Source organism: Eublepharis macularius, chromosome 12 (assembly GCF_028583425.1).
Source record: "Eublepharis macularius isolate TG4126 chromosome 12, MPM_Emac_v1.0, whole genome shotgun sequence".
NCBI lineage: Eukaryota > Metazoa > Chordata > Lepidosauria > Squamata > Eublepharidae > Eublepharis > Eublepharis macularius.
This window is the reverse complement of record NC_072801.1, coordinates 38,102,332-38,125,738: the sequence shown is the minus strand read 5'-3', so window position 1 is coordinate 38,125,738 and position 23,407 is coordinate 38,102,332. Positions and strand designations below refer to the sequence as shown.

Below are 23,407 nucleotides of genomic sequence, written 5' to 3'. Positions count from 1 at the left end.
GGCTGTCAGTTTCAAACATCCTGCATCAGCTTCAGCGGCCGGCGCCAGGCATTTGAAACGTCAAACCACGAACCGATTCGTGAACCAGAGAAAGTTCATGGAAGTTTGTGGTTCGTGGAACGCGACAAACCACGAATCATGTGGTTCATTTTTTTTCTTTAGTTCATGCCCATGTCTACTGGGGACCTCAATTTTTTTCCGTAAATTAACCATTTATTAAAATTGCAGCTTGCTGGTTGGTGTAAATATTTTGAATCAAATTAAAGAACTCAGTCCCACAATTCATTCTTTGCAATGCTCATAAGAAACATTGTCAAACACTTTTTCAGCATCTAGAAACAAATTCAGTTTTTTCTCCTTGAATAATCAATTGCATTGAGGAGGTATCTAATGTCTTCTGGAGACTTCTTTGAGGCCCTTTCTGACTTTCTCAGTTATGGGTTCCTTCTTGCCCTTGGATTACAACTTGACTTGAAACTTTGATGCTAAGAAAGTTGTGTTACACTTACAAGTTTCCATAATGGCTTAGAATGGCAGGAGAACTGCCTGGTGTGTATAGCATTAGGTTTCAGTTGGATCTTTGTTTTATCTATCCTTTTATACACCTTTATGCTCATTTGCAATAAACAAAATATTCTTCATAACTGCATGGCGTTTCTTTGATCTTTGGCTTCAACATGAACCAGTGTGCAGACCAGTAGAGATTCAGAAAAGCTGACTCTCAGGAAACATCCAGTGAAGCTGGAGACTTGTTTTCCCCAACTCTGTGCTAGGATTTGGTTGGGGAGAATGGTGGCAGCACTTCCAAGGATGTATTCAGGGACCTTGCTTTCAAACTGGGATACTAGCTCCCGACTCTGCTGCCTTTCCTGGACCAATGGGCTTTATTTGCTTTGCATCTGCCTCAGAGAACTATAATATCTTCTTGGAAATCTGTAGTCCACCCATCATAAAAAACATTGGAATATGAGAATGTAGAAAGTAGTCCTCATGTCTAAAAACAACATACTTAAGTAGAAGTATAAATCAAGATTTAAGGGCTGATTAAATTTACCGCTATGCAATAAGTTTAATAAGTTTAACCATGATTTTTCTCCTTTTGAGTTTGTTGAAACTTGTTAAACAGTGTTTTTGTATTATTTCTATTCTCCTCCCCCTTAAAAAAAAGTCTTAAACATTTGTCCATTCTGCAAATAAATGATAAAATCAGATAGCCAGGCTCTGTCCATTGTCTATCTGCAAGGCACACATTAATTAAATAAATTATACAAACACTGCTTGGTACTTGATTAATTTATTAGATCATGGACACAGACTCAATTCTGCACGAGCAGATGGAATTACAGTTTTAGTAGAGACAGCACCACGTACTGTGGGTCAGGTACAGTGTCGTGCAAGTTAGTGAAACAGTCAAAGGGAAGGAGGCACTGTATGCCACTTGTAGGAAGGAGGTAAGAATGAAGCCCATTCTTTCTCCTCTCCAGCACACCTCTCTTTTTAAAAGCCTTCACCAGCAGATAGTATCACTTCTCACATTTAAAAAAACCCTCATCTCTACACAGAGAAACATTGAGAATTAGTAGCTTTTTTAAAAAAATGGGATTCTGATTAAACTTAAGGATTTGATTTAATGATACGGAGGAAGAGAGAAGAGATTGCCAGGGAAGCCCACCACCTTCTACTCGATGCTGTACATTTTACAAAGCTTACACTGCATTGGAAACCTCGCTGTGTGGTTTCGCAACTCACCAACTCCAAGCTGAAGCCCTCTAGCAGAAGCCTAGTGAGTGAAGAGCATGCAGCCATCCTCTCCACTCACGCCTTCAGCAGAGCATTCTGCAAATGAGCCTTGGAGGAAACTGGCTGGTCGTGTTCTTCAGAGATCCCCTTGGGGGAAAACTTCAGAGAGAGGTGTGTGTTTAGTGTTTGGGTTTTTTTCAGCCAACAAGCATGTATACTATAAATATAAGAATACCAAAAAGAATTCAGCAAAATAATCCATCACACAGTTTATGGATTTACTAAAGACTGGGTGGGGGAGAGGAAATGACAAAGAATAACTTCTCCAAAGATCACATCAAGAATATTTCTTGGAGATAATGCCCCGGTTCCATATCTTGTAACAAGGTGGGGGAGGGTAACAGAACTGTATAAAATTCTCCAACCCATTAAAATGGCATTTAAAAAACACAAATGGGATACTTTTATGTCCACAGCAAGAAAACTAGAACAATCTTGACCAAAGGGTTCCCCCCCATCCCCAAATCCTTACAAAAGACAGGCAGAATATGAAGTGTACATACAATTGCTTATCTTAAGGACAGACTTGAAATTCTGGAACAGTGCAAGAAACCCCAAATTCTGGTTTCTAAAACCACAGAAATTCTCTCAGTAGTGTTTCTCCAGTTAATTTTTTTTTAAAAAAATGCATTAATACAAAAGATACAAAATGCATGTATGCTTTGCAGATGCTAAATCTGAGACAGACATCCAAAAACCCACTGGGAGCTTAAGGCACAGTGAGCGAAGCTTGGAGTCAACTTGCTATTCAATCATGGACACCTTCACACCCTTCCCCAAGTTGTGCAACAACTTTTTGCCTGGTATTCTAGTACAGTTTCTGACTCTAGCTGAAAACAGAAGACTTTAGAGCAGGACAGATCCATGATAAAGAGAACTGAGCCAAGATAACCTAAATGTCACCTCAAGAAACACTTACTTCTGCAACCCGTATTTAAATTTTGCCTATGGAGAAAATCTGCAGCAAATATGCATTATTTTCACTTTCCGTAATTGCTTCTGCTAGTCATGGCAAGGTGCAAAATTCAGGAGTGTACCTGTGTTAGGCTACTGTATCAAAACAAACAGTAGTCTAAGTGGCACCTTAAAGATTAATATTATTCCAGCATGAGCTTTTGCGATACAGAGCTCACTTCTTTGGATACAAAGGGGATTGACTGTATCTGACGAAGTGAGCTCTGTCTCACAAAAGCTCATACTAGAATAAATATTGTTAGGCTTTAAGGTGCTACCGGGCTTCTGTTAAGGTGCAGAGAACACTGCAGGACAACAAAAAACCATCCTTCTGGACCCTCAGAAATCTTATTTCACTCTTCTGGCACCTCTGATTTTACTAGGCACTGCCCCACATATTTCCAGAAATTTCTTTATAACCACAACAGTTAGAAGCCTCTGTTTCTATTTTTTTAAGCAGGCATATTCCAGGTGCTGAATTCTGCAGACTTGTTACTTCAGAAGTGTTCTTCCAGGGTAATTAAGTGATTGCAGTCTCTCAAGAGTTTATATCCAAAATATGTTGCAGACGGCCCTAGCGTGTTGTTATGCTGCATACCCTCTCTCACCTTGAGGCATTGCTCTACTTGGATCCCGATCAGTTAGCGCAACTGTATTAGGAAATCAGGCAAACAACACTTTCAATTTGTAGCCTGGAAATTCTCTCCTTGCATTTTCTCAATAGCAGGTTCCCTTCCCCCAAAATATACACTTGTCACAGCTACAGAAATTAAATCAAATCGATCCTTTTGTTAGCCTCCATTTAAAGAGGTTCATACATTCAGCAGAAAATTTTTTTACTGGACTGTACCGCTTTTAGGATGTACATGCACAATCATGTTTATGCCTCCAAACATAGCAAGTCAGAAAAATGCTCAGCAGAACCTTCTCACCAACAGTTTTGTATGTGCAAGGAGATTTATTTTTTTAATGATACGTTAGTATTCAAACATGCATTCCTTCCTCCTCTGCTGTGGCAAAGTCTAGGAAAAACACTTGATTCTGCTGAATGAGGAGAGCAGCCTGAATCTCCTGTCATGTCAGGGAACAGCTTTCCATACAAATTCAGATACAGTTTAGTAGAATCCTCTATGGACCAGAGGCTGAGAGAACAAATTGAGATTTTTAATTTTGTGATAGGGCAACTGTGATGATTTTTTTCCCAAATGCCATATGAATCTGCCCTGTGCTTTAGGGGAAAGGCTACTACCACCCACTTCAATATGAAATCCCAACTTCTCAGGTCAGTAAGAAAAGGCAAAACAGGCCTCCCCCAAACGTTGAACCAATGTGCCAGCAGAAAACAAGGAGAAAGAAGGGAAAAGCAAAGCAGTGCTTTGGCCCAGAACATGCAAGTCACACACACGTGCCTCTTTTATTAAGTTTTAATTACACTGCTGTTTCAAGCTTAGGAATCCCCCTTCACAGCTGCTTCCCAAAGGAATCATTTACAGGAAGCTAAAATTACAGGGAACATGACTTAAAAAAATTAATCAAAAACATACCATCCCCAAATGCAGTGCATTCAACTTCTTGTCCCAGGCAGCTATGCTGGGCAAGATTTTAATTTTCCTCCAGAAGAAAAAACAAAAAAAGAAATTCCTCAAACCAAGCACTGGCCCTCAACATGAGGGGCTGCCTAGTTGTTAAACATAAATGCAGACACAATTTCCATCATCGTAGGAAGGAAAAAAAGATAAGTAGAAGGTGAGAACTTTTGTAGTATACAGCCAGGAAGCCCACCTTGATCCTATATTACAAACTTTTTACAACATACAAAATAGATCAATATTTATGATTATAACACATTTCCCGAACCCCCAAGTTATTTCAGAGTAAATATACACAATAATTATAATAATAAATCTGGTACCAGTCACATGACGAAGTAGTGTGTAAGGCAAAAAATACCCACCAACAAGCAAGCTAGGTTTGGTGTTGTGTAACTGTCTGCAGAGAGTTTGAACAACCGCATCATAGGAAGGAGGGGAAGAATTCTCCTCCAAGCCTAGATTTATGGTACTGTGGCCCCGAATGGGGGCGAGACAGTCTAGTAGTGATTTTCCCAGCAGGCTGTACACGCACAGAGACTTGGGGGCAAGCGTAGCATAATGTTCCCAAAAGGCCTGTTATCAGTACTGCAAATTATTGCATTGACAAGTGTGTACACAACTTTCCCTCTATTACTAGGAAAAGATAAGTGGGGACACAACACCACTCTGATCTCAAACAGCAAGGTAGTGTTATCAGGTCTCCATCTAGTGGCACACCACTTTATCTCCTCCTCACCCAAATCTGGCGCAAGAATCACCAACCACACACCGTCAATTGTACACAACTGACAAAGCATACAACAGGATCTCTGTTTCCCACCACAATGCACCTTAAGAATTACTTAATCAGAATGGTTTATCACCTAGTAACGTGAATTACTTTGGATTAAAGTAGCTAATGTGATCATTTAAGCATTTTAAGCAATTAAAAAAATCAGATCTTAATTGGGGTGTCACAAAGGCAGTGAACTGCTAATAACTAGAGCAGAAGACTTCTTAATTTGATCAACTTTCAATGCCTCATAGACATTCACCTCAGTCATACCTGTCCACCTTCAGCACAAAGGGGAGCATAGCAGAAGAGTGTAGATTTGGGCTGTGTGTTAAAGATACAGGTAGGTCTATCCCATTCGACTTACCAGCAGAACAAAGGGGCCACAACAGGACTATGCCACCATTTGTTGGAACCGCAGGACAGGATCTCCTGAGGAAGCCAATAAGAGAGCCCCCCTTTCAAAGATTTGAGGCCTAAAGTCCACTGTGCCCTGGCACTGCTGCAGTACTCAGGTGTCACTTTCAATCCTACTGTACCCTGGCAATCAGCTTGCTGCTGCCATTTCCCCACTGCTGCTTTCAAGGGTGGCTCTCATCCCAGTATTTATTAATAAACTGGACATGTTGCAGGGGGCAGCCACCAATGTTCTGTTCACATGTGGCATTTTGACCTCTCTCACACTCCATGGGATCGTTAGAGAGGAGGGCTCTCAAATTTGCATGACAAGGCAGAACCCCAAAATACAGCTATGCAGTGGACCCTGAATTTCTCTTACTGCCTTGGCAAAGGAGACAGTTGTGTTCTTCCACTATGCAGGCCTTGCTCTAGCAGCATGCTGTTGATACTCATTTTCTGTCCTCCTTACTTCAAGTTATATAGTTTAACAAGTTAGTAAGTTATGTAGTGTCTGCATCCAACAGATTTAGATAATTCAGTTCTTTATGTTGAACCTCTTTTTTAAAAAAACCTGGAACTCCCCTTTCACCCAATTCACAGCCATTTCCCTTTCCCCACAGCAGGCAAAAAACAAAGACAGAAGCCACTGTCGTAAGCAGGCCCGCAGTTCCAAAACTGTCCTGTTTGGCATGCTTTTCTGGGAAATGCTCCTTTGTGCCCTTAATTCTTCAGTGGTCATGATCTGAACTTTCCCTACATGACATGAGCAGCGGAGAAAGCAAGAAACCAATTCAGATCTGCAGAGGAGAGATCTCACCCAGCTGTTGGTACGAAGAGATGTCCTTTTAAAGTCCAGGTGTGAAATGCATAGACAGAGGTGAGAGATGGTGGATTCATCCGGTTCTTGCAACGGTTGTGAAGGAAGGAAAACAAAATCAATAGCAGGAGTGTAATTGTCATGCAGGTTTCTTGGGACAGGAAGGAGAAGAAGCTGAGGAGAGGAAAACAGGTCTATTTGTTTTGGCACCGTGCAACGATGCCCAGCTGCTGCTTTTCACCTGGGAATGGGAGGCAGAGGCGGGGCCCCACGAGTCCCTGAAAAGACAACAATGACTGTTAATGTTATGGGTGGGGCACAGGAGGCCATTTTTCCACAGGGACTTTGGCCAGGCCCTCAAAGGGGAACATAATCCTCAACAAGAGAGAGGTGCAGACTGAATTTAATACTGAACAAGTGAAAAAACAGATTTTTAAAAATCCCAAATTCATCGAAGTCCTTCTGTCATCTGAAGGATACTATCCTTCTCAGGCAGCTCTGTTCATGGCAAGGCTTTTCTGCATCTGACAGCTTCTTCCAATGAATACTTTGCCACAAAGACCTATGACTCCTTGTGCACCACTACCCCTCCATACTCAAATCTGGCATCCTGAATGTTTTTTTTATGCCTTCCCTTCTCTTCCTTGCCAAAGCACCCTAAGACTGGGAAAACCCAAGTAAGGTGGTACGCAACCAACATGAATACGGAATGAGGTTGCACCATTTGTATTATCTGAAAGTAACTGAGAGAGAACAAAATAGTCAGATGGCCAAGGGTGTCAAGCATGTACAGCAAGCGGCCGATTTCTCTCAGCCCTATGAAGTGGCTTATCTCTCCTGCCACCAACCATCAATTCTTAATCAGGGTGCTTAAGCAGGGATGATTTTAACTGACCAGACTAAAAGAAGAGTGAACCTTAACCAGTACTCACCTCTGTTTGTTTTGCTGGGATAAATCCTCTGGAAGTGCTTGAACTCTTCTGGGGCCGGGAAATCTTCAACTGGATGGAAGGAATATTTGGATTCAAAGTCATCTGCAGGAAGAGAAATAATTTTTGGCAAAGTGTCAGGCAGCACGAAGCCTGAAGGCTGCATCCAACCTGCTAAAGCATTTCCCATGGTTCTACTGTTCTAGACTTTAAGGCTCTGGAAGAGGACTTGGAGTGATGGCTAAAGCAGAAAGGTAGCCTTGCATCACAGGGAAGGACAGGTGGTCCTTTCAGGAGGAATATTCTGGGCATCCGTAAGAGTGGGAGACAGATCTGACACCCAACCCGCGTAGCCTCCTGTGAAGTAATCAGAGCTTCACATATGTTGCTAAGAATGATACCATTTAGCACCCACCAAAGGGCCTTTGCTAGTTCCAAAATGGGACTGTCAGATTTTACAGAACCTCACTGCAAAAACTGAGGTGAGCTGGTAAAAGGAATGTGAGGCGAGACTAGCCACTCAACATGACTGAATCCGAGTCTCCTGAGACAATGGCTGATTCATCAAGAAAGAATCCTGAGAAGCACACCCAGCTCAACACAAGGCACCACCGCTAATACTTTGTATATTTTGACCTAATCAAGTAATGTACAGTCTAGACAACATCTGCCTTAATTCCCTTTATACCAGCTCTCATTTAAACAGGCCAACTAGATTCTTTGCACTAATTCTCATTCCAAAGTGATCAATCATGCCTCTTTCATACTGTCAATTCCTCCCTTCCTTCTCTGATTGGAGAAACAGCAGGCTGCCACTCCACCTTGTACTCTCCCTCTTGCACCAATCATAAGCATCACTTCCAATTTCCCAGACTTTCCTACCTTCTGTTAAGTTTTGAAATGGTGCCTGGTACTTATAGATGAACCCTGACCTTGATTGCTGAGGCTAGCACAATCGCATCAGATCCTGGAAGCTAAGCAGACTTGGCCTTGATTAGTACTTTGATGGGAGACCACCAAGGACATCCAGGATTGATATGCAGAGGAAGGTAATGGAAAACCACTTCTAACTCTCACCTGGATAACCTCATGGTGTTGCCGTAAGTCAACTTAGCAATTTCCACCACCTCCTTCCCAATGCCAAATAGCGCACTAGCATCGCAAGCACTGATTTTCACATGTCACTCTACTATGCTGCACATGTGCCTTCGCACTTGCTTGCATCCTGTGTGCCCTGGCTTCTGCACTACTGATTAGACCTAGCTTCACTCCCTCTTCGATTTGACTTCCTGGATTTGCTACTGGATCACCTGCTTCACCCCCTTGCCGTGCACTTTCTTTGGACTGCTTCTCCAAGCCACAGTCTAAAGACCAATGGAACCAAATGCTCCCCAGAGGGTTCCCCCCAAATCTCCTTTCTCTCCTTGGCTTACTTCTTGCTCTCCCTTCCCCTTTTTCTCTGAGGTATGCACTGCTCTGCAGTGGTAACTAGTGGCTAGGTGCCAGAATCAGGTACTGGTATTGATGGGCTGTATGGTATTTGTATGCTGAAATATACAGAAATACTGCTATGACCTGCTTGTCCATAACCCTGACTCTCCTCAATGAACTCCAATTATTCTGATTTCTTCCAGCCTCTGTTTTCCTTTCTAAATTTGCTTTGAAACTCCATCACTTTCCATTTCAGTCTTGAGCCTCTGGACATGCATCATTCATTCCCTTCTGTTTTCATTTGGATGTGAGTCCCTTGTCCAGTTGAACAGAGTTTGCTGGTGTTGCCTGAGCTTCTTTGCTAATACACATGCTCTAATGGATTTTTTTCTAGAAACAAACTGGCTGTAACTTTTATCTATTCAACTCTTTGGTTTCAATAGAACAATTTCAAACAGTTTCTGGGGCAGTATCAATGGGCTTGAGATTATTTATCTGTTTTAATGGTTTTGGTATTATATTTATATATTTATACTCTTTTAAACTTGTATCTATTTACCTTATGGCATTTGTTATGGAAATGTCCTTGATACTGTATTGAAATATACTTGATACTGATTGTACTAATCTCATACTGTGTAATCTGCCTTCTCAGTGAAAAAGGTAGCAAAACAGGCTAGATATCCAGTATGCCTAACTAGACAACAGTGAAAAACCACCTGGATATCATGTAACAATTAATCATTGATTATTACAGTAGTTTTAGGATACATATACAACCATACAACAATCCTATAAATACAACAATATTCAGTTTACAGGAGATCCAATAAATATCACATCCAATTATTTCAATGTGCAATACAGGGTCAGAATACTTCTATTCCATATACAGCATATCAGAGAATCCCCTTTAACAATTTCTTCTGTGGTAAATTCAAGTGAGGTGGGGTTTGCTGTTATGTCCTTTGCCCACAATAGTCAAAGCGTCTCTGTTCCTTTATTCCCAAACGTTTCAATTTCCTTAATCTTTGTGGACTTTGGAAACAGATCACCTCAACTAAATGTCTTCTATAGTAGATATTTTCCAAACAAGGTATGCACTCCCTGGGCTAAGAAGACGGTGTTAGTATACCCAGGGCTTTTTTTCAGGGGGAACGGAGTTCTGGCACCTCTTGAAAATACTTGGCAATAGTGCTTGAAAATAATATGATTTCAAAGAATCCCATGTGTTTCTTCCTCATTTCCCTCTTGAGAGTTCCGCCACCTCTTTTCCCAGAAAAAAAATCCTGAGTATACCCATTCTTCATTTGATTTTATCTTTTTGTTACAGGTGCCTTGAGGGATCCATGAGGTAACCCTCTCTCCGAGGAGGTGTGCCACTCACGGTCCAAACTGCAGCCGGCTAAGCGGCAGCTTTCGTTGGGACCACTTCCTTAGAACCACATGGTTCTTCACGTCACTCCTGGGTGCATTTGAAAGAATTAACCACAGGCAAGCCACCGGTCCCAGAAGTGGTCCCAACGAAAGCTGCCGCTTAGCCGGCTGCAGTTTGGACCGTGAGTGGCACACCTCCTCGGAGAGAGGGTTACCTCATGGATCCCTCAAGGCACCTGTAACAAAAAGATAAAATCAAATGAAGAATGGGTATACTAACACCGTCTTCTTAGCCCAGGGAGTGCATACCTTGTTTGGAAAATACCTACTATAGAAGACATTTAGTTGGGGTGATCTGTTTCCAAAGTCCACAAAGATTAAGGAAATTGAAACATTTGGGAATAAAGGAACAGAGACACTTTGTGACTATTGTGGGCAAAGGACATAACAGCAAACCCCACCTCACTTGAATTTACCACAGAAGAAATTGTTAAAGGGGATTCTCTGATATGCTGTATATGGAATAGAAGTATTCTGAGCCTGTATTGCACATTGAAATAATTAGATGTGATATTTATTGGATCTCCTATAAACTGAATATTGTTGTATTTATAGAATTGTTGTATGGTTGTATATGTATCCTAAAATTACTGTAATAATCAATGATTAATTGTTATATGATATCCAGGTGGTTTTTCTCAGTGAAAAAGGCATAAATGTCATTTATTAATGACATAAATAAATAAAGTCATTTATTAATGTCATTTATTAATGACATAAATTTATGTCATTTATTTATGTCATTTATTTTATTTATTAATTTCATTTATTTATGTCAAATAAATAGTTATCTGCCTTGGATTCTGAAATTTCAAGAGGAGGATTCCACTTCATGCAGAAAATGGTTTTAGCTATGCCTCAATTACAATTCAGTAGGGCCATTTTTGCTTTAGCATATACATTTCAAATTACCAAGCATTTTTTTAAAATGCCAAAACCTAAAGAAAGAAAATGCCTTTGATTTTAAAATGGTGAACAGAGTTTGAACCAATTTCTCTGCTCCTTCCACAAACCTCCCTCCCATCCCCTTTGGCCTATTAGACTATTTGCACAGCCCCAAATGAACTCAGAAATCTATTAACATGGCCCAGTTCTGAACCCAAAGCATCCCTCCCAGCCAATAAATGCCATGCAAGCTCTACTGAGAAAGACAGCAAGTTCCTTTTACTCACCCAAGAAAGATCTGACGGTGGAGATTGAGTCCCGGTGCCCATTTCTCATTGGTGGGGGTGGAGGAGGCGGCCCAACTGGTGTTCTAGTGGGCGGTGGGGGCGGTTTCCCGCGGCTCATGGGATCCGAAGACCCGTGCATTCTGTAGGGTGGAGGAGGGGGAGGTGCATCTCTACCACCATTTCGGACAATGGGTGGTGGCGGTGGAGGGGCTGCAAGGGAAATCCTTCAGAGTAAGGTCTGGAAGATGCGCCACGGCTCTTTAGACAGACAGATACATCTGCCACGCCCAACTGAAGCAGCAGCCAATTCCCCCACTATATCTGATACCACTACTTCAGCTTGCCTTGTCCTATCCCATGCTTGGCACACAAGGTCCATATTTTGATGACTTCCACAACTCCAATCAGGAACTTTATTCAATTCATACACATGATTTTCAAGCATGGCAAGATGTAAATTACCAAGCGTGACAATTAAGTAGCAAATTAAGAGAATGTGCAGTGAGATGACTCCTTTATTCCACATACTAATCAGGACTCACTGCCCGTTCTTTCTAGAGGCCTGCAACAAGTGGCACAAGCCCACTGGAAGAGTACTTTAGCACAGGCTTAGCGCTTGCTATACTCCACAGTAACTCATCAAGCTCAAAAAAGGGCCTGATTACTTGTAAACTAAATGGTCCTGTGGGCTGAAATCCTCATGTTTTACAGGACCAGCATGATACTCTACTGAGCTACAAGCACATGCAACACCCATCTTCTATTTACGTTCCAAAGTCCTAGGACTGATGCAGCCCTGAATCCACAACTCAGGCACCCACAACTCAGGTACAACAGCAGATATGAGCACCAGGTATACTCTTCCATGCAATGAACCAATCCCTCCACCCACCTGCAGGCAGCTTGGTAGCAAAAAACCCCTCATAAAGTGGTAACATAATGGCAAAATGGTGGCAGAGGCTCCAGGGTCAAACCCCAACATCACCCAGACTTCCTGAAAACTTGAGACCATATGACACTGCCAGATAATGACACTGTCAGATAATACCAGTGGCTAGCATTTCCACAGTTCCCTTCACATGTTCAAAATGGTATGCGTATATTATCTCCATGATCCCACAACAACCCTGGGAAGTAGACCAGAGTGTATTCTTCCCATGCTGCAAGGGGTTGGGGGGAAAGCACTACAGCAGTAGGCAAGATGTGAATTAGGAACTTCAAGCTCATTCTTAACCAGCACCAGACACAAGTTCTCCAGCAGACATTCAAATCTAATGTACATCAAGGGGCTTTTGCCAGAATAGCAGATCAAGGAATTTAAAAAGCAGGCTGCATTCCAAAAAACTGGATCTATACAGGAAGTGGGCACACATACACATCATGCTATGAATACATCCCTGGGATATGGCAAGTGTAGCTTTTTGACCAACTTGAGCCATTGTGCTCTTTTTTTAGGTATCAAGAAGTCTGTCAATACCATCAAGGCCAATTTGTTCCAGGGGATTGGGGGAGAGAGCTCTTACCTGCACCTCGGCTTGGAGGATCACGAGCAGGAGGAGGGGGCCGACTACTCTGTAAAGAAGGGGAAGCTGAAGGGGGTGGCGGTGGTGCCATGCCCCTCACAGGCCCCGGTGTCTTCCTATGCAAGGAATTGTGTCTCTGTGGAAGTTCGGGGGCAGATTCGTTGGTGGGGCTGGCAGGACCATTAGGGACACCAGGAGGCTGCCGGTAAGGCGGAGGAGGGGGTGCCAGAGACTGGCCCTGACTGCTTGGTCCTGTTCGGAGATTCAGTGGGGAAGGAGGTGGCTTGATGGGCGGAGGAGCTGGCGGCCCATCCCGGCTCCCTGGATGCCTCTGTCCTGGGGTTGGAGGCAATGGCTTCTCACGATTGTAGGAAGGTGCTTTGCTGTTGTGCATGGAAGGGGGAGCAGGAGGTGCGTTAGCTCGGCGTCCTGGAGGTGGAGGTGGTGGAGCCGATGAGCTATGTTTCATGCCGGTACCACTGGCACTGTTTGGCCGCGAGAGATCTGGCAAGGAAGGTCTTTGTGTACGAGGAAGCTCTGGGGGGGAAGCCCGGCTGTTATCGGTGTCATCTTGGTGACGGCTGCTGGTAGCAGACACTGGGGGCCGTGGAGCAGCTGATCTGGACCCTGGAACGTGTAAGGACTGTTTCCCAGAGGGGCTCTCCAAAACTGGAGGGGAAATCCACAAAGATTACTTGTTAGCAATGTTAACTGGGTCAGCCCTGAAGCGTAGTATAGCTACTCTGACCTAGGCAAAAGCACTCCTGCCCTCAGGAGAGGTGCCAGGCCCAAAGTGCAAAGCCTCCATGCTATGCAATGAAATTTACAGCACTTCTTGCAACTGTCTTACAACTGGCATATAGGATCTGTGCTATATAGGACTGGGCAGATCAGCAAACCAGGCAATGAAGCCCCACAGTTTAGTTGCAAGTGATCATTTTCCAACAACAGTGGGAAATTTCTGGGACATTTTTATCCTGGCCAGAGACCTGAAGTTGACTGGCCAACATCTGGGTTATTTCAGGTATTTGTGACATTCAGTTATGCTATCCATAACCTCCTTACTTTTGTAGCTTCCCAGGTGACAGTTTCTTCCCGCATCCACCCTCAATCCCACAGACTAGCCAGCTTCCCTCTGCCATCAGGAGCATCCCAACCCCCCACCCCAGTTATTGACCCTTTCCTAACTCTCTGCTTCCTTGGATCTTTGCTTATCATCCCACCATTGTCTGAGTGCCATTAAGAGTCAGTGTCACTAACCATGTTAATAGGACGTAGACTGTACTAAATAGCAAGTTACAAATCAACATACATAAGGAACGCTTGAGGATATCAGCAATTTTAAATAGCAAGGCCTTAAGCCTGGTCTTTTAAATTGTGACTTGAAACAATCTCCAGTAATGAATCTAACCCAGCACACACGGGATGTGGTCAAATTACCAGAATTGTCCTTTGCTCCTATGGGTCGAAGCTTAGGAACGCCACCTTGGAAAAGACCTCCCTTTGGCTGCAGGGGAGATGTACTGGAACTGTAGCCACTGCTGCTGCCACCGCACCCCTTGGATTCTGGAACAGGAAGACTCCCAAGTTACGTAACATATCAGAGAGGCTGGCAATTTATTTATTTACTACGTTTCTACTCCAGCTTTCTCCCCAAAATGCAGTTGTTCGGACTGCCTTTTCCTGGAAGATGCTTGAAAGTGACTCTGACAATAGTTCTGGAGTTGAAGGGCAAAAGAGTGGTTCTGCTCTTGTGGGCAACAGTGGATGGCCATCCACTCCTTTAGAGTGCCTTCTTCAGAGGTGGCCTTCTACACATTTCTTTATTCAAGGTAAGGGAATAAGAGAGAATTAGTCAGCATATTTATACCCAGGTGAAGGGCCAGCATGAACAGCTGTTGGCCCACATGGGTGTCAAACCACTGCAGCTTGAAAAGGTAAGCATGAATGCATCCCATGTGGTACAGTCACCTTCACACCAGGATTCATTTCATCCATTTCATGTCTGCTGCCAAGATTTTAGTATATAGCCATCAGCTACATTACACTGCTAACCCAAAGACTTTTTGCATTTCAAGGGTAAGGTGCATCTCAAGGGTAAGCAAAACATATCTTGCAACAATAAGATAATTGTATCGACCATGAGCTCCCCCAATTTCAACTCCTGAGAATTCCTGACTACTTCTTTCCAGTCCTACTAGCTGTGCATTTTAAATATTAAAAGGTCTCTGGAAATTGTGGGAAAGCTCCATCTGGAAGTTGGGGAGTATTCTATTAGCAGTAACCACATAGCAAGTACCTCTCTGCCCCAGACCCACACTTACTCTCAATTATGGGCGCGCTCCGGTCATTGACTTGGGTCACCTTTTTCAACCTGGTCCCTTTGCAGATATCTTGCAGTAGGGCTCCCCTCCCTCGCTGTTCGTCCCTGTTCAGTTTTGGAGGTTCTGTGTTTGCCTGAAGGAAGACATTGGTGCACAAATGTGAGACACGCCAAAAAAAGAGAGGAAGAAACAGCAGCAATTTTGGCCTAAACAAATACTTTTTGGCCATAGGTTCTCAAGAGCTGCTTTTTGGGAATGGAAAGCTCCACTCTCTACTTCCTCTGAGGAAGTGAGACCTACCAGCTTATCGGCAGCCTATGAGAAACGGAATCAGCTTTCTCAGTACTGTCTGAAAGGATACTCACAGGTGAAGTGAGCCTCCCTATGAAGCCGGGACAATCCAAGCTTAACCTCAAACGACAGGGCAAATAGGGCTTTTAAAGGAAAGAGAGCCATTCCTGCACACAACAGTAATCAGCCTAATGGGATGTCTCCCCAGTGGGTGGGTAGAAGAGCATAGTAACCAGGCCCCCAAAAAAGTCTAGAACTGCATCCTCCCCTGCTGTGCACAAGACTATTTTCACAGTGGAAACCGCCTCCCTTACCTCTCAAGCCCCTCCTCTCCTAAAGATCCTCCCTTTACCAGCAGCCACCTCCCCTTTTTGCTAGCCTTCTTTAACAACCTGTAAAATCACACTCCCTCCATTTATACCATCATTCTGGTTTAGGTGGGGAAGCTTCTAAGCAAGAACTGCACCAGGAACAGTGCACTATACTCCACTGACAACACAGCCAGGTCAAAAATATTTGGAGCTGCCTTACTGGGAAGTTACCCCATCGAGGCATTCATGGCTAATCTTACTGATGTTCTCTCTAAATGTTGCAGGATCTCCTGGGCTCAGTGTTTCGGCTCATTCTGAAGGGAGTTGCCAGAGATCAAACATGGGATGCTACTGAGAACCAGCCCTTCACAAAACAAGGAACCAGAATGTTTTATCTGGCCTGGCTATCATCTACCTTGCTTCCCAAAATGAAGACACACCAGGGAACGAACTTAGTCCTTCCACTATGCAACGTACTCCTCTTCCCAGGAACTAAGAACTCTGCCAAGCGCTGAACAGAAGTGCGTAAGGGATGACAGAGGGACCTTACCTGATTGAAAGTGGGGGGTGGGGGTGGTCCTGGTGGAGGGGGAGGAGGTATTGGCATCTTCACCCCACTCCCTGCTGGCTCAGCGTAAAGAGAATTTTTGGTCACTCATATAAACCTGCAGATCAGGAGTGAAACAGAACAATTACAAACAAGACAGAAATAAACAAAGCAAATGCCACAGCAGAAGAGGGTGCCAGAAGCCAGCATGCATTCCCCACAACAATCCCTTTGAAGGCTTTTGTTCCTATATTACAACCTCCCTCACTCACTCCCCTCATACAAACTGGCTGCCATACCAGGAGAGAATGGCTGGAATTACATTAAGGCAACTGCAAGAGTACTCTGAAACTGCCACCAAGACATAGCAGGATTCTGGGGTGACTGTAGCTTAGCATGGTAGACTGCAACGGGGGGAGAGAGGGAGGAGAAACAACTAATTTGCCCTGAATATATGTAGTTTCTAGAATACTGAATACATGTTCCTGCCTGTAGCTAGACTTATACGGACACTCAGTTTGTAGCTTAAACTGAAAAAAAACCTGGAAATAGCTCAAAAGCGACCAGAAGCCCAAGCTTCCTACTGCAAGATTTGACTTGTCACATCATCCCAATTCTAGATGTGTCAAACTTGTAGTCTATATGAACTCAAGTTTGCCAACTTACTTGTAAAAAAAAAAATTAATTCTTATATTGGAATTAAAAGAATTGACAAGATTATTTCTTTTCATTTAAAAAAAGTTGTAACAGGGAGAAGGGAAGCATCAGATGGAGTAATATAAATAAATTTTATTTTCTTTAAAACTTTATACCTCAAGGCAGCTTAGAATATATATCATTAAAATGATCATAAAACTGTTTTTTAAAAAAATCACAGTATCAAAACAACTAACATACAAATTGTTGTCCTACCATAAATTCCATCTGTCCTATGAAAAACAGTATCACAACAAACATCAGTCCTATATTAAAAGAATTGATGAAGAAAACCTGGATCATTGTACCCAATATTAAATTCACTTGTTATAAAAATCAGTGGGTACTGAAAAACAATTCCGGTGTTAAATTTTGGATCAATGGTAAATTACCATTGGTAATCTTATTTCACTCGGCAAGGAGAGAAAGTGAAAAAATGCAAGCACAGAAGTCCTTAATTTGGTAAACTTGTATATGGTTTATGATTATTGGTCAGTGTTCCCTATTTAGCATATTAACTGCATGGGCATATTTTCCTGGTACCTCTTTTAGTCTCCCCTATCAAATTTTAAATGATTTTTTCCCCAGCAATACATGTTCAAAGCTGGCACCTCATTTTCACTTATAAGCATGAAGGTCCAAGTGGTACAGCTATGACGACTTTCTACTTTTCAGCCTATGACATCTTCCAGTGACGGAAGGATAGCAGATAAACCTACCTGCAAGCACCACCTGCTGCTTTTAATTCCATCTGTAATTCCTATCAAAAACAGTATCACAGTATGCTGCTTGTAACACAACAGTGAGTTTGGCCTCAGGAGGGCTCAGGGACCCTTCACATTAGGACTGAAAACCTGAGAGGCCAAAAAGAATTTAGTTACTATCAGAGATTTTAAAGCAAAAAAAAAGTTAGCTAATTTATACAACTAGCATAACTTATTGAGTTTATTTCTACTCAGCTATTATGGTGAGATTTTCCTTGAGCACAAAAGGCCTTGTGAAGTCTGAGGAGGCTCCTTGCTCTGGAGGAATTCACTGCTGAGAAGAGTCATAGGGCACAGTATGGTGTAGTGGTTAAGAGCGTGGGACTCTAATCTGGAGAACCGGGTTTGATTCCCCACTCCTCCACTGGAAGCCAGCTGGGTGACCTTGGGTCAGTCACAGCTTCTCGGAGCTCTCTCAGCCCCACCCACTTCACAGGGTGATTGTTTTTGTGGGGATAATAATGACGTACTTTGTAAACTGCTCTGAGTGGGCATTAAGTTGTCCTGAAGGGCAGTATATAAATCGAATGTTGTTGTTGTTATAGTGACATTAGTTTTTTTTAAAAGGAAAAAAAGGTTATTACAACCTAATAATATTGGACATTTATTTATTTTATTTACCCCACCTTTCTCCCCAATGGGGACCCAAAGCAGCTTACAACCTTCTCTACTTCATTTTATCCTCACAACCCTGTGAGGTAGGTTAGGCTTAGTGTGTGTGACTGGTCCAAGGTCACCCAGCAAACTTCCATGCCAGAGCAGGGATTCAAATCTAGGTCTCCCAAATCCTAACCCAACACTCCAAGTACTGTAACACATTGGCTTCTATAAAAGTAAACAAGTTCAAACAACTGGCTATTATCCTGGTCCTGGATACCAAGTTCAGCCTATAGTTACAAAACTTATTTTTAATGAAATACACAAGTAAAGCAAAGTAATTTTTTTAAAATTAGTTTTTAAATGCTATTGTGCCAGGACAGCACAAGGCTACTTGCTCTACATCAGAATCCAATCCCTCACAGGAGCTTTATAGAGCAGCCCAGACACGAGGTGTGTGCATGGGGAGGGGGGGGGCCTGTGGGAAGGGAATGGCTCTCTTCAGGTCCTGACTGAAGACCTGTGAAGGTCTAGACATTTTTTGCAATTTTAGAGGTTTTTTTTCAAATTTTGAGTTTTTGGATCTTGACTGTGGGGTCTGTGAGGGTTAGGCCATTTTTTGCAATTTGCAATTTCTTTTTTTTAGTAAATACTTCCCATCGAGATGGAACTGTGCAATGACCTTTGCCACCAATAACTGTTTGCATTCCTGTTAAGGGATGCTTGCAGTCATAGATGACCAGCAACAAATGCATCTGACAGCTGGAGGGCAAGTGGCTCTCATTCCCAGCCTAACTAATGAATTACACCATAACAAAATTTTAAAGGTCAGTCTTGGCTTCATGCCAATCAATTAACTAGCAAGACAACCCTACTGCAAACTTTATTTCCAATGTCATGTTATCGGGGGTTCACAAATGCGGGCACTAGGTGGCCAGCAGCAACAGTAGTCTCTGCGGTCCGCAGCTGATCCTGATTGCTCAAAGTGACATGTAAGACCATCACAATTTCCCTCAAATTCTCTTCTAAGAACAAAAAATGGGTGGAGTCTTTCACTATGTCTGCTGTTCCTTTCCCTCTCAAGTTCTTGGCGCAAGCCAAAGAACTCAGGGGAAGGCAAGATCAATCTGTCAGTTCACATCAGACTTCGGAGACACTCACAGATGCCCACTGCTCTTAAGAGGTCCATGGGATACTCCATAGGCCACAATAACCTGTTTTCTGTGCCTTTCTGGGGGCATCAGAGGATCCCAGGCTACCCAATCTTAACCAAAAAAGAACAGATTTATAACCAAAAGCTACAGCTAAAATATTCTCAGAAGATCTTGGAGAGGAGGACCCTAGAGGTTTTACTGCATTTTCAATAGAGAATATTACAGAAGATCAGTGTTCAACATTGTATACCGAACACATTCTGACATTTTTTATTGCATCACCTTGTGCATTTTGTGCTATCCAAAAAGCTGCCCACAAAATGAAAATAAATAGGGAAAGCAAATGCACTCACAATTTGACATGGAGCACTGTAGAAATGCCCCCACAAGGTTATTGGGCTTTGCATTATGAAATGCTGCCATATGCAGCCAAATGTTACTTCTGGAAGATTTCATACCTGCTTCATTGCCATGGTTCCCAGCCAAAGATTCCTTCCAGTTATAATTCTATGAAGGAGCTCATCTTTTAATAGCATACTCCCAAAACAGTAGTGTCATAGGTCTTTGAAGGAAGCCATGATAACTAGCACAATATAAAATGGGCTTTGATTTACAGGAAATGTGCACATTGAAACTCAGTGAAAACCGATAGCTTTTCCAATTCTGTAACTATTTCAGAAATTTGTGGCCCTGTTAATTGGAATTAAAAGCATAGTTGGCAGACAGACATGGCATCCCAAACACCACGTCACAACAGAAACACTTCATCTAAGGAAGCTGATCCAGGAAGAAATGGAGTGACTCACTCACAGATAATATAATGCCGATACCCATCAAAACCACAAGACCAATGACATCAAATCATACCAGTCAGACCAACTTCAATTTGGGAAGCCTAATGCTGCTGGAATGCACCCAGTTTCAATACCTGTCTACCAAAACAAGAGCTACAGCAGCTTCAGGCTGTGAGATGTGTTAGAATTCTACTAAACTCAAAGGAACCAACAAGGAAGCCTTATTGTGTCAGAGATTAGACACTTTCACAAATCTCTAGTTGTGTGATGCTTTACAGTTGCTAGCCAAAAAGATGTCCAACACCGAATAGCTGAACGTTCAAGGCAAACCCAGATATCCACCATCACTCCAAGATAGAACAATGGTAGATACTTCTCAGACTACAGGCACAATCTATTAGGGTATTTCTTATACAATAACAGATGCATTAAAACAAGCAAAAGCTCCAAGCTCATTCATCTGTGATGGACTGGTCCTTACAGGAGACATAGGAAACATACAGCCAAAGGGTGCATAGCCTCCCATCTTCAGTTTCTGAAAGGAAGCTTCTATCCCTTTATGGTTATGGAGATGGACATGTGTTGGTACCAGTTATTTCCCCCAGGATATGACCTAAAGCAGGGTTCCCTAACGTGGTGCTTTATTTTTTTTGTGCAACCTCACTTGCTATAAGAATGTTCACTCTTCTACTCAATTGCTTGGGGTGGGTGAAGCTCATCAGCTGATTTGTTTAGAAACTGGTTGCTTCTTCCCTTTTAAGTCCAACAAGAACAGGATTGAAATCTCTGTTGATTTCCAAGCTGGTATTAATGGACATTTTCTCATTTCTGTATCATTACCCATAATCACTGTCCAGACAGATGTTCATCCACTTTGGGGGTCTTAAGGAAGGCAGCTGACTTCTCTCCTACCTCCAACCTTGTTCTCAACAGACTTCCGTGTGCCCTTCTGAAACAGGGGTCCAACCTTGTTGAACCTGTGGGCACTTTTAGAAGGCTGAGAACAGACAGTGGGCATGACAACAAAATGGTTTCCATGGGGTGGGGTCAATCATAAAATAGCTGCCATGAGGGAAAGGTATAATCACAAAACATTCCAAGCCAAGCGTCCTCCAATGATGGAGGCAATTATTTCCAAAGGGATGCTTCCTTCAGACACAAAGGTCATGCCTCCTGGGCTCTTCTGAAGTATTTCCTGATCCAATGAGGCGCAGGAAAACTAGGATTCATTCCTTGCTTTGGGTAAGTGGAAAGTGGGCCTCAGGAAACACAATGACAAGTGCCACAGGATCCATGGGCAACATGTTAGCAATCGCTAACCTAAAAGATCAGATCACATTATTCGAAAAACGTCAACTGGGACACAGACGCACAGTACGCAGTACACACACACACAAATCAAACCAAAAACAATGTAAGCATTAGAGAAATATTTACATCCAAAGAGAGATGCTTGCCTTCACCACCAAATCATGATACGCCCGCCCCCACATACATACACACTTTGGATGGCATACAATTTAAATCAGACAGCCAACTGCATAGGAGAAGACAGAATTCTGCCTGAGTTCATAGCACTTTCCAAGTAGTAGCAGATCTTTGCAACTACCTAGAAGGGAAGCAACTGGAAGAAGAGTTGAGCTTACCGAGGCAGGAGGTGTCAATCAAAAGAGCAACAGATTTCATATAAGCAAAAGACCACAAATGGAATGGTTTCTCCTCAGCCAATGCGTGAACCAGAGAACTCCCTCCCTCTTTCATCCTAAAGTCAAAGACGGGTTTACAAGCATGCCTTACACATTGCCCCTGAAGTGCCTGTGATGTCATGAGGGCGGCCTGGCTGCTTCACAGCAGGATCACCTGAACAGGAAGGGAAGTGACTGGCTCACGGGGAGCCAGCCACATGCTTAAGCACGCAGCCTCTCGTAACGCGTGCTCCAGAAAATACACACCAGTCAAAGATTCAAGAGGCAACAGAAACTTCCTGCTATGACAGCCTCCTTGAGTAACAGGAGGTGCTTGCTCAAGTCAGACTAATAAGCCACTCCCCCATTCTCCTCTCTTGGTACAGAATGCTACTATTGTTCTCCAATTCAGCAGATGTGGTACATCTTATTTTATGGTATTTGTATGCTGCTTTTCTTCCCAAAGGGGCCAAAAGAGGCTCACAGGACCACCAAAATGCAATTTCCAAATAACACAAATAAACAAAATACAGAAATCCCAAGCAGGTCCTCATTGACAAGGCTGCCCAACAGAGCAGCCACCACCCAGGCTAAGCCTTTGGCTTTTGCCCTTCAGCTCATGCCCTTCAGCTCATGCCTCCGGCTTCACACAAGCCTTAAATACCAACAAGGAGAAGAGAAGAAACTGAGCCCAGATGGAACTTAGATGCTGCTATTTTGCCACCAGCACATCCTATCTACTCCTCTTTGTCAGATTACCAAAAGCAGAAATGGGTCTAACTACACAGAGGTTTTATTGCTTAGCATAGATAGGATTTTACCCACTAGGGATCCTGCCTTAAAGTAAGGGGATCCAACCAGGAGATCTTTGGGTTCATTTTGGGAAGACAATAACTGAAATAACTCAGCCTTGTTACACACCCTTTGGGGCTTTTTAAATCTTGCTCCTTTCCTTGTTGTCACTTGATTCCTGTTCATTACTTCCTCCTCCTTGGATTCTCTGTTCATCTGAATTTTTAAATACACACAGCACTGAATTCCAGTGCACCTGTCCAGGCTAACATGACAGACATTAACAGAGGATTAGTACTTCTTTGGCACAACATTAACTTCCATGCAACTGGAACTGGAACCGAAGCAGCAATTGAGAAAGATCTCGGGATTCAATGCAGGCTGCACTAGATTTTTGTGGTGGTGCTCACCAGCACCTCATGCGAAACAGACATCTCGTTCCTGTTTTGCTGTAGCGAGATAAGAGCTTACCTTCATGCAATGACTGAGAAGAGGGAAAGTAATGCATATATACCAGGTTTCAAAAGTAAGAGGAGGTACCAGGACATTGTGTAACGTGTGTTGGTTTAAGAACAGAAGCAGAGAGGCTGGCTGGGGTTCAGATCCAACTCAACCCTGTTCACTAG

At 43.0% G+C, this 23,407-nt stretch overlaps 1 protein-coding gene across 3 annotated transcripts in view; it reads right to left on the bottom strand.

The window, feature by feature from the left end:
* Positions 1–1,278: 1,278 nt before the first annotated feature.
* The window catches only part of WIPF2 (WAS/WASL interacting protein family member 2), a 34,971-nt gene continuing 12,842 nt past the window's right edge, over positions 1,279–23,407 (bottom strand). For 2 of the 3 annotated variants that reach the window (XM_054993305.1, XM_054993304.1), the window contains 7 exons: positions 16,303–16,417; positions 15,151–15,283; positions 14,267–14,392; positions 12,827–13,495; positions 11,304–11,513; positions 7,267–7,368; positions 1,279–6,612 (listed from right to left, as the gene is read on the bottom strand). In XM_054993305.1, coding sequence (XP_054849280.1) covers positions 6,572–6,612; positions 7,267–7,368; positions 11,304–11,513; positions 12,827–13,495; positions 14,267–14,392; positions 15,151–15,283; positions 16,303–16,359 — 1,338 coding nt within the window. In that variant the 5' untranslated portion in view covers positions 16,360–16,417 and the 3' untranslated portion in view covers positions 1,279–6,571. Of the gene's footprint in view, positions 6,613–7,266; positions 7,369–11,303; positions 11,514–12,826; positions 13,496–14,266; positions 14,393–15,150; positions 15,284–16,302; positions 16,418–17,714; positions 17,787–23,407 lie in introns of those variants that run through there. The other variant, XM_054993306.1, reaches the window with a different exon arrangement.